The following is a 16,586-nucleotide window of genomic DNA, read 5'->3' on the forward strand; positions in this document are numbered from 1 at the left end:
GTGCCTTTTTCATTGTAGCTGAATTACGGGACAAACTGTTCCTTTTCACCTCAATAAGAAACGCGTAATATTTTCTCTGAATACCAGACGGGACGGTTGGCAACTCTAATAACTTATGAACAAAATAAAGTTCAACATCAGTAACATAGCACCCACCCAGCTGTATAGAAACTCCGTCATGCTAGCTAGCACGCAGTACGGAAAAAGTCAGAATAACGAAAATAAACTCCACCTAAACTTGGTTTATATCTGACCCAGAGAGACTGCAGGTCATAACTTCTTACCTGAAGTTCAGTTCACACTTGGACCGGCGGCCGCCTCGGGTCTCATTTCCTTCTGTGTCCCTTTCCCTCCTCCAACTGCTGGCCTCCACCACTTGCTAATATTACTGAATCTGTGGAAGCTCCGCGATAGCCACCACACGAAGTAACGAGTAACGACCCTTTCTAAATCCTAGTAACGACTAACGCGTTCCTGGTTTTGGCATAATAACTAGTTACCGTGCTCGTTACCACAATAATAACGTAGTTATTGTAACGCGTTATTTAATAACGCGTTAGTCCCAACACTGGTTATTACCAATAAAACATCAAATAGTTGGCAGGAAAACCACGACTTCCTGTCCACCGAGATCACTTTCATAATAAAACCGCTGGAGCCTGTGCCATCGAAGAGACATGCAGCTTTAGTCGTGCCCCGCCGCTCGGGAGAGAGGCTGCGTACTACATCCCGCACAGGCCGGCGATCACAGAGCTACGAAAGGCAGAAACAGCTTTTACGGTAAAACTAACCTAATGTGTGTTTTGGATTAAATGCGTTTTATTTGAATTTTTTATCAGTATTTAACTTTTTTAAGGCCACAAATGCGCTGGCTTCTATCAGCTTCTATCATCTGCGGTGAATCAAATAACAGCAGCTCCAGCACAAGTCTCATGACGTCCTTGGACTTGATGAAAAAACAGTGTTTTGCATCTGGGACGCTGTCCTCAGCTTCTCTCAAAAGAAGGTTCATAAAGAACAGCAGAGTCGCTCCGGGGAGGCAACACGATGCGGGCAGCGAGTGTCAGCTGTGCAGGTGAGACAGAAAGTTAGGACACACCGAGAAAACCCCCCAAACACAGGCAGACATTTGGAATATATGGTTCTTTTAAAATTAAATAAATAAATACATTTTCCACATTTGCTGTAGATTCTGCTGACTGATTACTTGACAGATTGCAGTTAGGGCATGTTTATGTTGTCTTCATAATAATGACTATTTGGATAAGTTTGCATCTTATTTAGCGGAAAACAAGAGTTTGCTTAGTTTGTTTGCACTAAACAAAGAATATGAAGAGATTATCAGCTTTATTCACAGTACATCTAAATATTGGTGGACCTCTACACTCAACAACATTAAAGTTAAGGTTTATGTGTTCTGTCCTATAAGATATAACTGTTTTGCACTGAGAAACTGCGACATCACACCAAGTAATTAAAAACTCGGTGAAAATCAAAAAAGTGACAACAAAAAGAAAAGTAATGTGGAAGTTGTGGAGGGATTTGGTCTGAGGCTTCCTACTAATGAGCTGGCAGTTTAGGTTGGCTAAAAAGGCTGAAGGGAGGTGCCTGGTGTACCTCATAAAGAGGCTTTCACTTAATTAAATCTACAAAATGCTACTCAGCACTATTCATTTGATAAAGTTAATAAATTCACAACCACAAGTTATATCGTCATGATAAAATAATAAAAACAAAAACTGAAGTAGCTCGTCTCCAGGCTTGTGTTCAGGTCAGGTGAATGACCTGAACACAAGCTTTTCAGATCATTCCCCTGCTTTTCTCTGAAAATCCATGATCAAGTTATAATAGGACTATACTGGGCACTCAAATGGGTCCAGACCAAAGAGTACACAGGAAGAAGGCAAATCTTCACTTTTCACTAGAATTTTTCTAATTTCTCCGATTCTACATTCTGTTAATTAATCTATTCCTGTCCTCCCTCACTTAAATAGGGAGGTGTTTTTAGGACTTTGTTTTAACATTATAAATAATTCAAGATCCATAAGACATACGCCTGACAGAAGTAAAAGCAGCCATCTCACCACAGAGTCAAATGATTTGGGGCAAGAATTGTGTCCCTATATCAGTCCTTGAGAAATAATAATAATAATATTTGACAATAGCACATAATAGGATCTATTGTTTTGTAACGATTCTACCACTAAATATAACAGTAATAATGGGCGATCGTGGCTCAAGAGTTGGGAGTTCGCCTTGTAATCGGAAGGTTGTCGGTTCGAGCCCCGGCTTGGACAGTCTCGGTCGTTGTGTCCTTGGGCAAGACACTTCACCCGTTGCCTACTGGTGGTGGTCAGAGGGCCCGGTGGCGCCAGTGTCCGGCAGCCTCGCCTCTGTCAGTGCGCCCCAGGGTGGCTGTGGTTACAATGTAGCTTGCCATCACCAGTGTGTGAATGTGTGTGTGAATGGGTGGATGACTGGATATGTAAAGTGCTTTGGGGTCCTTAGGGACTAGTAAAGCGCTATATAAATACAGGCCATTTTAATAAAGAATGTATCTGTACAATAACATATAGTGAGATTATTCCCACTAATATTAAAAATACCCAACAACAACATGTTGTATGATGTGTTGCAACAGTCCCAGCAAAATACATTTTTTTAAAAAAAGGACTAAAACCCAGTTAAACGTCTGGTAGTGATGTCCTTTGGAATATTTGTAATGCAAATAATATGCACTTGCATATTCACCTGACAAATAACATGGCCTGCTATGAGCTGTGTGGTTCAATTCTTGTTTTTTTTAATGTGTCACTTAGCACTAATTCGCATGTGTGCCAGCATAGTGGGCGCAATAACATTAAAGCTTAAAAATACAGAGTCTAGAAACAGGTATTTGTCTAAAAGGAACAAAAACAGTGCCTGTAATTAGCATTTAGACAGTACTTAGCATTGGATAGTTAGTCTGAAGCACATTAAACAAACTGTATTCTTCTTTTGCAGATGTTCCATATTTTCCCATTCAGGCAGCAACCAGACTGTTCGTCGGATTCTGACAGCCTGCCTCCTCTCTTTCATGGCCCTGCTCGGATCTGTATTCATCGACGTCAACTCCAACTTTGACTTGCTGTACACTACAGAAGCAGCTTACAGCGAGCTGACTTCATGCAAGACTCTAACTCTCCTGCAACTTGTCAGTAAACTTCAAAAGACGAGACATTTATTTTCCAAAAAAGTAGGGAATGAGACAGCTGAGGCAAGTTTTCCTAAGATGCTTTTTCTCATCTTTGATAATCACTGTGACAAACTGGTGGGTCGAAGTAATGACATCGGGATTCCTTGCAGTACTGAGTTTCCTAGCTTTTGCAAAGAGCTAGTGAGGAGCATTCAAGGATTTTTAAATACTTCACAGGATACAAACATTACCAGTGAAAGTGGAATTCTTGCTTTCTCACTGGCTATTGAAAGACTTCTTGACGTCTGGTGTACAGTAGAAGATACTTTGGTAAAGGCCAAACAGAATTCTAATTGGAGAGATGTACTGTCTGCAAGACTGTTGGTCACATTTATTGAGCTCAACCACCAGTTGAGAGACTTTGGCCACATGCAAACTCCTACTGGCTTCCAGTTTAGATGGTCATACATTCTGAGCTACCTCAGCTTTGCCAGGGTTTTGACAGAGAAACTGAATGACTGTTGGCTAGAAAACATAGACCACGAGATAAACACTACGCTGGATGTTCAGCATTCCTATATTTTTGACACAAGTCAATGGCAGATCTCTGGCACAAGTACGGAACGTCTGTCTGGGTCTCACACTGGAATTCAAGCTCTGACAAACACTCAGCAGTGTTTATTTGATCGTGCAGTGTTGGCTCTCAGGGCGGGCTCTCGATCCATCTCTTCAGGCCTCAGTATGAGGATATGCCTGCTGGCCATGGCATGTCTTATCTACCCTGTGGTGATGTTCTCTTTCAAACAGATGACAGAGTGGATACAGAACTATGCCCACAGTCTGAAGGAGAAAACACAAGACCTTAAGCACCAGAGGCAGCTGGCTGAAGATCTGCTTCACCAAATGCTGCCAAAGTCAGTTGCCAAACAGCTCCGCCAGCATAAACATGTTGAAGCTGAGAGCTACGAAAAGGTTGGTGCAAGAGGTAGCTATGACTATACCAGGTTATACAGTGAAGGATTGCTGGTGTTTAAATCCCCCTTCAAACCTGATTGGACCAATGGACCAGCCTTCCTTGCCTGTCATTGGAAACAAATTATACACCAGAACAGTTTCAAAATAAATTCTCCATTAGAAACTGTTTATGCAGTCAGGTTTTATTGTATCTTGTGTCATTTTAATTTGTACATTTTCTAATGAAATAAAAGAAAAGTTAGAAATGTGCAACAGGAAAAACACAAAATAAGAAAATTAATCTGCAGAAATGAGGTAGGCTTTGTGTCTGAATCTTTAGTAGCTTTATAATTAGAAGAATCTGATTCTGAAAACCCCTAAATTTAAATTCATCTCTGTGCTTGTCCTGCTAGACCTCAGTGCAGCGTTCAATACTGTTGACCATAATGTCCTATTAGAGCGATTAGAACATGCTGTAGGTATTACAGGTACTGCGCTGCAGTAGTTTGTATCATATCTATCTAATAGACTCCAGTTTGTTCATATAAATGGAGAGTCCTCTTGAGAGGAAAGAGATTTTATATCTCTAAGAGTAATCTTTTACTAGTTTACAAAGATTGATGAAAAACAAAGCCTTCAGTATGGGCTCATTTCAACTTTTATTCCTCTGATGATGCAAAAACCTAAAATCTTAAATGTAAGTTGCAAGTTTGGCAAAGAAAGGGAAGACAACAACCTTTACCTTATACAATTGCCATTTGCTTTGATCATTTAACCAAACAAATCCAGAGCATATGCGGCTGTGAGAGCTGTGGGATGTTGCTGCGAGGGGGTTACTTCTGGAAGATCTGCAAACACAAATACACAATGAATGTGTGTGTGTTTGCTGCCTTTGTTGCTATTGTTAGCATAATTGTCTATAATTGCCCTGTTGCATATTCATTGGAAGATAAAACATCGTATGAGTGAAAATTGCATCTGGCTTTTTGAAGAGATTTGAAGCAGCTGTAGCAAAAAAGCCCTCTGAACAGGGCTGTGGGGCGATTACAGAATATGGCTTGATAGGGTAAATTTTAAACAAATTTCAAGTTCTAGAGTATTCTAGGAGGAAAATGTTATACCCCTTATTAATTTGTTTCAAACTAAATGAAAACGGAGAACACTTCAACTGAGAACAGGATAGAGATACCAAAATAAAATATAAAGCCCTCTATGATATAGGACATAAGCTGTAATACCGCTTGTGGGCTAACCATGGGAAAAATCCTAGACTTTGAGCTGCAAGCTGACACATTGTACTCAGATGACAAAAAGTCAGATATGAAAAAGACAAAGTGAGAGGTACTTGAAAATGTAACTCTGATATTTCAAGATATTATTACTGACTTTCTATATAAAGGACCATTGTTCAGGCTACAGGGGGGGCCCAGTGCCAAAACTGAAGGGTAATATAAATAATTATCTCATCTTTTCTTTACAATCACCTACAAACTGCCTTGTTTTTGTTAGCTAAATGGACTGGGTCTTATATGTTGCATTTCTACCCTGAGCATTTTGTACAACGTGCCTCCTTCCTTAGTGACATCCTCTATGTAGCCGGTGTATCGGAAAAACTCAGGAGAGTCTTCTCCAAGCACAACATCCCAGAGTACTTCAGACCCAGCAACACACTCACACAAAAACTGGTTCATCCAAAAGAAAAACTCCTAAACACAAACTTAACAATGTGGTGTATGCTGTACAGTGTACCGAGGAATGCTCAGACCTCTACATTGGAGAGACCCAACAGCCACTTCATAAACGCATGGCACAACACAGAAGAGCCACCTCCACGGGACAAGACTTGGTGGTCCATCTGCATCTAAAGGTCAAAGGTCACTCTTTCGAGGATGCCAATGTTCACATATTGGACAGAGAAGACAGATGGTTTGAAAAAGGAGTGAAAGAAGCCATTTGACAGTATGTCCACTGTGAGCGACCATCTTTGAACAGAGGCAGTGGCTTACGACACCAACTGTCTGCCATCTATAATCCAGTTTTGAGATCCCTTCCCAGACGCCTTAACGCCCACTCACACCCTGGGCCATCTGACCTCAGGAAATCACATGATAGGGTGGGGCTGGGTTTCACAATGAGCTCACCCGAAACCGTGGCTGATTGTGACCCACACCTGTTTTCACACCTCGGCTCGTATGCTTAGGTAGAGAATCATAGGGTATCCATTGTCCCTCTTGAGGAGACACTCCCACGGTGCTTAAATCTGGGACTCCCCACCATTTGACCCTAGAACTGAAGAAGCTTCTCGGATGAGAGGTGAAACGTCTTCAAGCAACCTAAAGAAGTCCAGACGCTTTTCTTTCCAAGCTCCTTATAGTACGATGACCTGGATGGGTCTTCTTCTGTTATGCTGGCTCCCCTAGGCATTTGCGTTTTGGAAAGTGAAAGGTATATTTAGTGAGTTTGAATTTGTAAACTTATGGCTAAATGCCTATAAATCCTATGCACTGATCCTTTAAAAAAAACAAACATCAAAGATTAAACTATCACTTGCTAGACATTTGGCATTTGCTTTCAGATAGCATGGTGGTGTGGTGGCACTGGTGCCTCATACTATAAGCTCCAGGGTTTGAATGCAGCCTGGGCCTTTCTGTGTGGGGATTGGCGGTTCTCTCTGGGTACTCCAGCTTCGTCTTATCTGTCTCTTATAAAAGACATGTATGTCGTTATGTTAATTAGTGATTCTAAATCGACTGTAGGTGTGTGGGTTTTTGTATATGTTTCATACTGCCATGTCCTCTATATAATGTTAAAAAAGAGGATTTTTAATGTCTTCAAGTGCATTTTCTTAAGCTATTGCCATAACAGTACCTTTATTTTAAAAATCAATGTCTTAGAGTCATATCCAGAATTTGCTGGAGAAAGACTGTAATTTTGCCTCCACACAACCCCACAGTGGATTTTAAATCAAAAAGTCAAGATGTGATGTAATTGAACCCAGGTAGGGGGATGGCCACAAGCCAGTTTAGTCCTAATGCCAGCCACAAGCCCAGATGCCCGTTTGAGTTTTTGCCAAATCAAACATGCACATCATCAACATTTCCGTACCCGACCGGTCAGGGCCTGGGTTGTGATATTGTTGGCTAGACAAAACTAGAGGTGAATGCATGTTCAGAACCGGTGAGAGAGAATGAAAGGCATGGAAGTGAATTAAAATGTCCTCGCCGGTTGACCTGCCCGTTGTGTCCATGTGCTTTGTTTTGTCTCGGCTCCCTTCCCGGTTCTCTATTTCCCTGTTTGTGTGTTTCTGTGTTTTGATGTGTGTGTTTCCGGAAGTCCAGTTTCAAGTGTCATTTGACCGGGAAGTATTCCCAGGCTGAAGTCGGCCACACTTGCTGCTCATCAGCCCTCGCCAGCTGGAGCTGATTGTCATCGTCAGCAGCCTCCCTATTTTAACTGTGTGACAGAGCTTCATTCGAAGCTGGATCGTTGAGTTTACTCGTCAGTACATCCCCAGTTCGCTAGTGAAAACTTTGTGTTGGAAGAGTGCTGCGTTTGGGTTCGCTTCTTACCACAGACCTGACAGAATGATCCAGCCAGCAAAGGACCCAGTGGACTCGAGCCCTGTTCAGCGAGAGCTGTCACTTCAGGCAGATTTTTTGGATCGCCATAAGAAAATGCTGCAGCATATCTCAAAGGAACAGAATGTGCTCCTCCAGGTTGTTACCAAACTGAAATGTATGTTTCAACCTCACCATGGCAGAAAATGTTCCACCCTCTCTGCCTTCCTGCTGCCTGTCCTCTACCTCCCCTTCACCCTTTCCTTGGGAGCATCCGCTGCTGGTGTAGGAAAAAATATTGACAGAGTTGGATAAAAGTGCAGGTTTTCTCATGCAATGTGCTTTTCAGACAGCAGAGTCAAGCCTATGCTTCAGACTGTGCCAAGGTTTCATTTGTGGTGGAACTGGTGACGGGGCGAGCGCTGAAATGAGCACATGCAGTACCAAGGACTCACCCAGAGATCTCATATTAGAATTAGAATTAGAATTCAACTTTATTGTCATTGCACATGCACAGGTACAGGGCAACGAAATGCAGTTTGCATCCATCCAGAAGTGCTTTAGTGATATAGATATATTACAATATATATTAGCAATAATATAGATATGTAAGTATATTACAGAAATGGGTCTATTATGGTATGTTATAATGTACACGGTATGAAGTATGTTGTGAATATTCTATAACTATAGGTATGTACAGGCTGTAGTGAGTACAAGCTATGTACAGGATATGAACAGGATATAAATATGAAAAACTATACAGAATATGAAATAAATAACTTTACAGACATCTGAGATATACAGCTATACAGAAATGGGAACTATGCAAGTTGTAAACAGTTGTAGGGTTAAAAATTATCATATGTACAGAATGATTGTTTACACAGAGCTATACAGTAGTGCAGTTAAGATAAGTGAGGGTGTGGATAATTTCTACAGAGGCTATATAAAGTGCTGGTGGTTGTGAGTGGTGGTTCAGTCCATGTTATTATTGTGTGTTTGAGGGTACAGTTGTCCATTGTGTGTGTGTGTATGTTCAGTCCATGAGTTTAACGTGGGTCAGATGTCAGGAGGCAGAGTTCAGGAGTCTGACAGCTGTGGGGAAGATGCTGTTCCGGTACCTGGTGGTCCTAGTCCGGAGGCTCCTGTAGCGCCTCCCAGAGGGCAGGAGGGTGAAGAATCCATGTGATGGGTGACTGGGGTCTTTGATGATTTTCCCAGCCCTTTTCAGACACCGCTTCCTGTAGATGTCTTTTATGGCAGGAAGTGGTGCTCCAGCGAGGCGCTGGGCAGTTTTCACGACCCTCTGCAACGCCTTCCGGTCCGAGGCAGAGCAGTTCCCATACCAGACTGTTATACAGTTGGTCAGGATGCTCTCGATGGTACAGCGATAGAAGTTCACCAGGATGTCTGAGGACAGGTGGTTCTTCCTCAGAGTCCTCAAGAAGAAGAGGTGCTGGTGAGCCTTCTTGACCAGCTTGGAGCAGTTGGTCATCCAGATGAGATCCTCGGAGATGTGGACTCCCAGGAACTTGAAGCTGCTCACACGCTCCACAGCCGTCCCCTTAATGTGGATGGGTGGATGTGGGTCAGCATTCCTCCTGTAGTCCACGATGAGCTCCTTAGTCTTCTCGGTGTTAAGCAGCAGGTTGTTTCTGTCGCACCACTCAGCCAGACTATCCACCTCCTCCCTGTAGGCGGCCTCATCGTTGTCACTGATGAGGCCAATCACCGTGGTGTCATCTGCAAACTTAATGATGGTGTTGGAACCATCAGCAGGTCTGCAGTCGTGGGTGAAGAGGGAGTAGAGGAAAGGGCTCATCACACAGCCTTGTGGTACACTGGTGTTCATTGTGATTGTAGATGAGCAGCGATTATCCAGCCGGACATGTTGGGGGCGGTTGGTCAGGAAGTCCAGTAACCATTTGCAGATGAGGGAACTGATGCCCAGGTCTGTCAGTTTCCTGATGAGTTGTGAGAGGTGGATTGTATTGAATGCTGAACTGAAGTCTATAAACAGCATTCTGGCGTATGTGTTGTTGTTGTCCAGGTGTGAGAGGACAGAGTGCAGTGCGATGGAGACTGCATCCTCTGTGCTCCTGTTCTGGCGGTATGCGAATTGGTGGGGGTCCAGGGTGGGGGGGAGACAGGATATAAAGTGTGCTAGGACCAGCTGCTCTAAGCACTTAGTGATGATGGGGGTGAGTGCTACTGGGCGGTAGTCATTGAGGCAAGATGGGTTGGAGTTTTTGGGTATCGGGACGATGGAGGTGGATTTGAAGCAGGCCGGTACCACAGCGTGGGCCAAGGACAGATTGAATATGTCTGTGAGTACTCCTGCAAGCTCCCCAGAACACGCTCTGAGAACACGCCCGGGGATGCCATCGGGACCTGCAGCCTTGTGGACATTGATCCTGCTCAGCACCGCTCCTACATCGGTGGGGGAGAGAGTCAGAGGTTGGTGGTCTGGCGTCATGTCTGCTTTGGTTGTGGTTGTGGGGTTCCCTCGGTCAAAACGAGCATAAAAGTTGTTGAGCTCGTTGAGGAAGGAGACATCAGAGGATGCGGGGGAGGGTTTGGTGGTCCTGTAGTCTGTAATGGTCTGGAGTCCTTGCCACATGCGTCGGGGGTTGGAGTTGGAGAAGTGTTCTTCTACCTTCTTTTTGTAATGGTGTTTGGCTTTTTTGATGCCCTTCTTTAGATTAGCCCTGGCTGTACTGTAGGCGTGTGCATCTCCTGACCTAAAGGCAGTGTTGCGGGCCTTCAGGAGGAGACGAACATCCCGGTTCATCCAAGGCTTCTGGTTGGGGTACATGGTGATCCGTTTCTGGGTGGTGACACTGTCTGTGGTTTCGGAGATGTAATCCAGTACAGATGAGGCGTACTGGTCCAGGTCTGTGTGGGTGAACATATTCCAGTCTGTGTTTTTAAATCTGTCCTGGAGCACTGCGTCTGCCCCCTCTGGCCACACTTTAATTGTCCTCACAGCAGGTTTCACACGTTGGATGAGTGGTGAATACCTAGGTGTGAGGAACAGGGAGAGATGGTCCGATTGTCCAATGTGGGGGAGGGGTGTGGCTTTGTAGGCTCCAGCCAGGTTGGAATACACATGGTCTAAAGTCTTGTCTCCTCTGGTGTGGCAGGAGACATGTTGGTGGAATCTGGGGAGGACTGTCTTTAAGTTGGTGTGGTTGAAGTCGCCAGCAACAATAAAAGCAGCCTTGGGGTGTTTATTATGGTGTTTGTTAATGGCTGCAGAAAGTTCTTTCATGGCCAACCTAGCATTAGCATCGGGGGGGATATACACGGCAGTGAGTATGATCGAAGTGAGTTTTCTGGGGAGATAATAAGGTCTGCATTTGACCATTAAAAACTCCGCATTAGGTGAGCAGTGACTCTCAGTAGTAGTGGAGTTCATGCACCAAGCATTGTTAATGTAAATGCACAAACCTCCACCTCTGGTCTTGCCGGAGTCATCTGCTAGCCTGTCGGCTCAGTGTGTGTGGCGTCCTGCTAACTCGATAACATTGTCCAGGCAGCTGTTGTTCAACCATGTTTCGGTGAAAAACATGACATTTGAGTCCATAATCCGTCAGTTGTTAGTGATGGAGAGCCGTATCTCATCCATTTTGTTTGCCAGAGAACGGACATTGGCGAGGAAAATACTGGGTAAAGGCAGCCGGTGTGGTGTTAGCTTTAGCTTAGCCCGTAGCCCGTAGCCCTCCGCGCCTACCTCGCCTACCTCGCCTTTGTTTACGATCTCTGCGCCGTCTGCGTGCACTTCCGCCCGGCCAGGGAGAGTGGGCAGCCTCCGGTGTCCTGGAGATCTCTGGGATGAGTCGGAGATCGGCGATAAAACTGTTGGAGTTATGAGTCCAGATGTCCAGAAGCTCTTGTCTGCTGTAGGTCAGCAACGCACAGCAATTCTGGACGAATAATCCGGTTAAAAGTAGATAAAAAACCGCTAAATAGCAGATTCTGGAGAGACACTGAGCCTCGCGTTGTTCACGCGCCGCCATCATAATAAGTGATGATATAATGACCTTTTGGCTAAATTCTGATAAAGGTTTTTGATAAAGGTTGCAGAAAAAGCATGGCAGATTTCTTAGTGGACTTCTGGGTTTTGGGTGAGGAGATGGGTTGGGAGGAGAAAGCGCTCCCTGGAGCATTCCTGAACAGCCTAAATGAGGAGTTTAAATGTGAGTTGGTTACAAAAGAAATGCCCAAATCTTTGGATGCTTTCATTGCTATGTGTGTCAGGGCAGATGATCATATGCATGAGTATGGAAAATGGACTGGTGGACCTCGGCAGGCTGGTAGAAGCTCGAGCCCCTGGAAAGGGTCTCTGTCTGCAGACCGGCGCTAGGTGGAACACGAGCAGGTGGACTGGTAGGAATAGCCAATGCAGTTCGGCCATGCCAAGCTGTCCTACCCTGATTGAAGAATAAGATAGATTGTAGGTGAAAAGAAGGGGCATTTTGCAGATTCCTGCCCCTCGCAGCTAAAAGATGCTGCCCATCAGTAGCTGTGGGGATACTGACAGGCCTGACTGAAAATGTGTTGACTCTAGGGCAGAACAACATTTTATCAATGAGACCCTCGCCAAGAGGTTGGGGCTTCCATTAATCCCCCTCTCTGAACCCTTGCAGGGTCAATTTAATTCAATTGTAGATCGTACAATTATACAACAGAAAAAAACCCAACAATCATATGACCCCCTACGAGCAAGCACTTTGGCAACAGTGGGAAGGAAAAACTCAGTTTTAACAGGAAGAAACCTCCGGCAAAACCAGGCTCAGGGAGGGGCGGGGCCATCTGCTGCGACTGGTTGGGGTGAGAGAAGGAAGACAGGATAAAGGAAGAGAGACAGAGATTAATAACAAGTATGATTCAATGCAGAGAGGTCTATTAACCCTTTAAGACCTACCATAGAACCAAGTCCGCCAGAGCTTATCTTTATATTTTTACATGCTGTAGTGCCATTTTTGGGAGCATTTCAAGTTGCTATACATTAATACAACCATTATAGCCCAAACTTTAATAATATGTATGCATTAAGTGCATAATAGTTACGCAAATTGCAAAAAAGTGCAATAAACTACAAAAAAGAAATATATATACTTTTACATATATTTCTAGTTAGAGAAATTTAAGAGGTTTATCCCTCAAAACTGGAAATACAAAAAAGTTGCACAAAATAGTTTCCAACAACAGGAAATTTATTTTGAGTGTCTTCATAGTTTTATTTTTGAGATACACCAATTTTTATATACTGCAGGAAAAACGAAGAAAAAATATTAAACGGTAAATGGACTCGTTCTTATATAGCGCTTTTCTACTCTTCTGAGCACTCAAAGCGCTTTACACAACTTGTGCATTCACCCATTCACACCCATTCGCACAAGCACATTGATCTAAGTGCTTTCTAAGTAACATTCACACACATTCATACGCCGATGTATGCATCGGAGAGCAATTTTGGGGTTAATATCTTGCCCAAGGATATTTGGCATGCAGACTAGGGGAATCGAACCACCAACCTTCCGATCAGTAGATGACCTGCTTTACCGCCTGAGCTACAGCCACCCCATTATAATGCAAATTTGCAAAAAACCTCCATGTGCATCAAATTAAACTATTTCCTGCAGTGCAATTTGAGTTCTAAGCATCCCAGAAACTATACAGAAAAGCATAAAGTCAAACATGACTTTTAAAAACACCAGTGTAGGCTTATAAGGCCCCAAAGGTAAAAAAAAAACTACATTTTCTGTGAAAATGACGTCACTTCCGGTTTTGGGCAGGTAATGGTGGACATGCGATAGCTCACGCTGACCTCTATTCCAACTAGGAAGTGTTATGAATAGCTGATCGGATTGGCGAAGCGTGTTTCTGGAATATTATGTCTTTGTTTTGCAAAGCTATATGTGGAAGGAAACCGTGACCTATGGCAAGCTGATGGCATAAGATGTAAGTACAACTCCTCCGGTTTCTTATGCAAAAAAAAATTATTGAGCTAGCTTATGTGGTTGCAGTTCTACAGGGATTTAAAACTAGTTACGCAAAACAGAGCGTACCCACTCCGACCAGTTTTAAAGGGTTAACACATAGTGAGTGAGAAAGGTGACTGGAAAGGAAAAACTCAATGCATCATGGGAATCCCCTGGCAGCCTACGTCTATTGCAGCATAACTAAGGGAGGATTCAGGGTCACCTTTTGAGGCGTCCCTGGGATACCAACCTCTTCTTCTGACCATCACAGAGGGAGAACTGGCTGTACCCTCCATGCAGCAACACACGCACCGCTGCCACCGTTTATGGAGGACCACACAGGCAGCTTTCCTCAGGTCAGTGTAACACAACAAGCATCTGGCTGATCAACGTTGTGTTCCAGCTCCCTCCTACCAAGCTGGCCAGAAGGTTTGGCTCTCTTACAAGTGGTCCTTTTGAAATGCAGTCTATCATCAACCCTGTAACTGTTTATTTGAATCTTCCCACAACATCAAGATCCATAATGTTTTTCATGTATCCCAGGTGAAGCCAGTACGGATGAGCCTATAGAGTCAGGTCCAAAATTTGCTGGACAAAGACTGTAATTTTGCCTCCACACAACCCCACAGTGGATTTTAAATCAAAAAGTCAAGATGGCCACAAGCCAGTGTAGTCCTAATGCCAGCCACAAGCCCAGATGCCCCTGTTTGATTCTTTACCAAACATGCACATCATCAACATTTCAATACTCGACCGGTCAGGGCCTGGGTTGTGATATTGTTGGTTAAAGACAGAACTAGAGGAGCGGGTGAATGCATGTTCAGAACCGGTGAGAGAGAATGAAAGGCAAGGAAGTGAATTTAAATGTCCTCGCCGTTCGACCTGCCCGTTATGTCTGTGTGATTTGTTTTGTCTCGGCTCACCTCCCAGTTCCCTACCCTGTTTGTGTGTTTCTGTGTTTTGATGTGTGTGTCCGGAAGTCTGGTTTCAAGCGTCATTTGACCGAGAAGTATTCCCAGGCTGAAGTCTGCCACACCTGCTGCTCACAGCCCTCACCAGCTGCAGCTGATTGTCATCGTCATCAGCCTCCCTACTTAACTGTGTGGCTGAGCTTCAGTCGATGCCAGATCGTTGAGTTTACTTGTCATTAAAGCCCCTGTTCGCTAGTGAAAACTTTGTGTGCGCACTGCTTGCCCGATAGACTGATGTTTTTTTTTTCTCACTAAGATTTGGGAATGGAGTTTGTCATGGGGGCGGAGCCATTGTACAGAGAATTGAAGATTCACGATTCATGCCATGGACACAAGCACTGGGTGGAATTTGGGGAAATCACCACTGTGTTTGGGTCCGCTTCTTACTACAGACCTGACATAAAATGTAGGGAAATTGACTAGTAAAGGGATGAAAAAGTGTATTGATAAGATGCAAGGGGTACTTTTATCAGCTGATGAAGAAAATGAGCGAGAGAAGAGCACAGATGGAGGTAATTTAGTGAATCGGGAAGTGCTGAAGGTTAGTAAGTGGGAAATGAAGGTAACTGTGAAGACAAAGGCAACCATAAGAAGAAATCAAGTGCATTGCTTATGGCAGCAAACTGAAGAAGCTGTTGGACAGATGAGTGGAGTCACCTGTAATGTAGAGGGCTTTTCAGGTGAGGTGTGTGCAATAGATATCCTGGAGGGAGAGAAAAGAAGCGCCCACGATCCTTTCGGATGTTCTCACTACTCGATGCAGCTTTTTGCAAGAGTCATACCACACAGTGATGCAGCTGGTGAGAATACTCTCAACAGTGCCTCTGTAGAAGGTGCTCATAATAGGTGTTGAGGTGCTCTCCTCAGCTTGCGGAGGAAGTAGTTGTTGTTGGGCTTTACTGACCAGTGATGCTGTGTTACACCTGTGGTAGGTCTCTGTGGCGTGGTCGGTGGTGAGGCTGCGGGGGACACACCTGAGCTGCATCTTTCTCCCCTGCATATAAAAGGATTGAACTGGATCCTGAAATGGTGGCTGAGCTGGTGGCCACGCAGAGGGAGAAGGCAGCGGTGTCGCCCCGAGAGGTGGAGGAACTGGAGAACCGGAGTGAGCACCAGATACACCTGATATAGAGTCTGGCTGCTAAAGTCTGCTCCTGGCCGACACCACCGGTGTCCCTTGACTGCAGTGGAGTGGCTGATATCCGGACTGCTCCGGACTGCTGACCTCACCCCCATCCACAGATGGGAGGCGGTTGGTGACCGGCAGGTGCCTTCACCTGTTCCTGTTCCACAGAGGAGGGCAGTCGAGCAACCTCAGTTTCCACCACCTGCTCAGCCCAACCCATTGGACAGAGCACCAGAGGGACCTGCTCTGCCGGACCCGGGGGTCAAGGTGCTGGACTGTGGTGCTTGACCTAAGCCAGCGGACAGCATGTGGGAGAGTCCCTTGCAGCCGGAGTCAGAGGTCGGCGGTGGCCAGAGCGCAGGAGGGACCTGCTGTAGTAGAGTTTGGGTTCTGCGCACCCACGGGACCTGCCTTGCGTCCGCTGGAGGGCAGCGTGCAGGACCCCACTGCACGCTGCCAAGCCGCAGGTGAGCCTCAGCCCATGTCTGCCACTGCTATGCATTCCCAAAGACAGGAACACCGTTTTGTCGGGACCCATTTTTTCTTAGCCAGCAGTTTCAGGGATCCTTCAATGTGACCATGGACTACTATGGTTCCTGGTATCACTAACTCAATTAAACTGCTTGATTAAAAAAACATTTTTTAACTAGCCAATACTAAGACTTTTTTCATGTTTTGCATTTTCTGTTACAAATTACAGATCACACAAATAATTATTTATATATTCATGTTTAATCATTGACATAGCTTTCAATATACAAAAAAAAACAATCTAAACGTTTCAAAAGCAATCTTCCAAATATAGGACAATGA

At 44.5% G+C, this 16,586-nt stretch overlaps 1 protein-coding gene across 1 annotated transcript; it reads left to right on the forward strand.

Moving 5' to 3' along the window:
* Positions 1-595: 595 nt before the first annotated feature.
* Positions 596-16,061, forward strand: LOC309698014 (uncharacterized protein; the record flags this gene model as incomplete). Its single annotated transcript, XM_082520288.1, has 6 exons — positions 596-780; positions 857-1,075; positions 3,004-4,147; positions 13,948-14,105; positions 15,655-15,752; positions 15,835-16,061. The coding sequence occupies exons 2-6, from the start codon at positions 864-866 to the stop codon at positions 16,059-16,061; spliced, it is 1,839 nt and encodes a 612-aa protein (XP_082376414.1). The 5' UTR covers positions 596-780; positions 857-863.
* Between the last annotated feature and the right edge of the window lie 525 nt (positions 16,062-16,586).

Source organism: Aulonocara stuartgranti (genome assembly GCF_965226115.1).
Source record: "Aulonocara stuartgranti genome assembly, chromosome: 20".
Lineage (NCBI taxonomy): Eukaryota > Metazoa > Chordata > Actinopteri > Cichliformes > Cichlidae > Aulonocara > Aulonocara stuartgranti.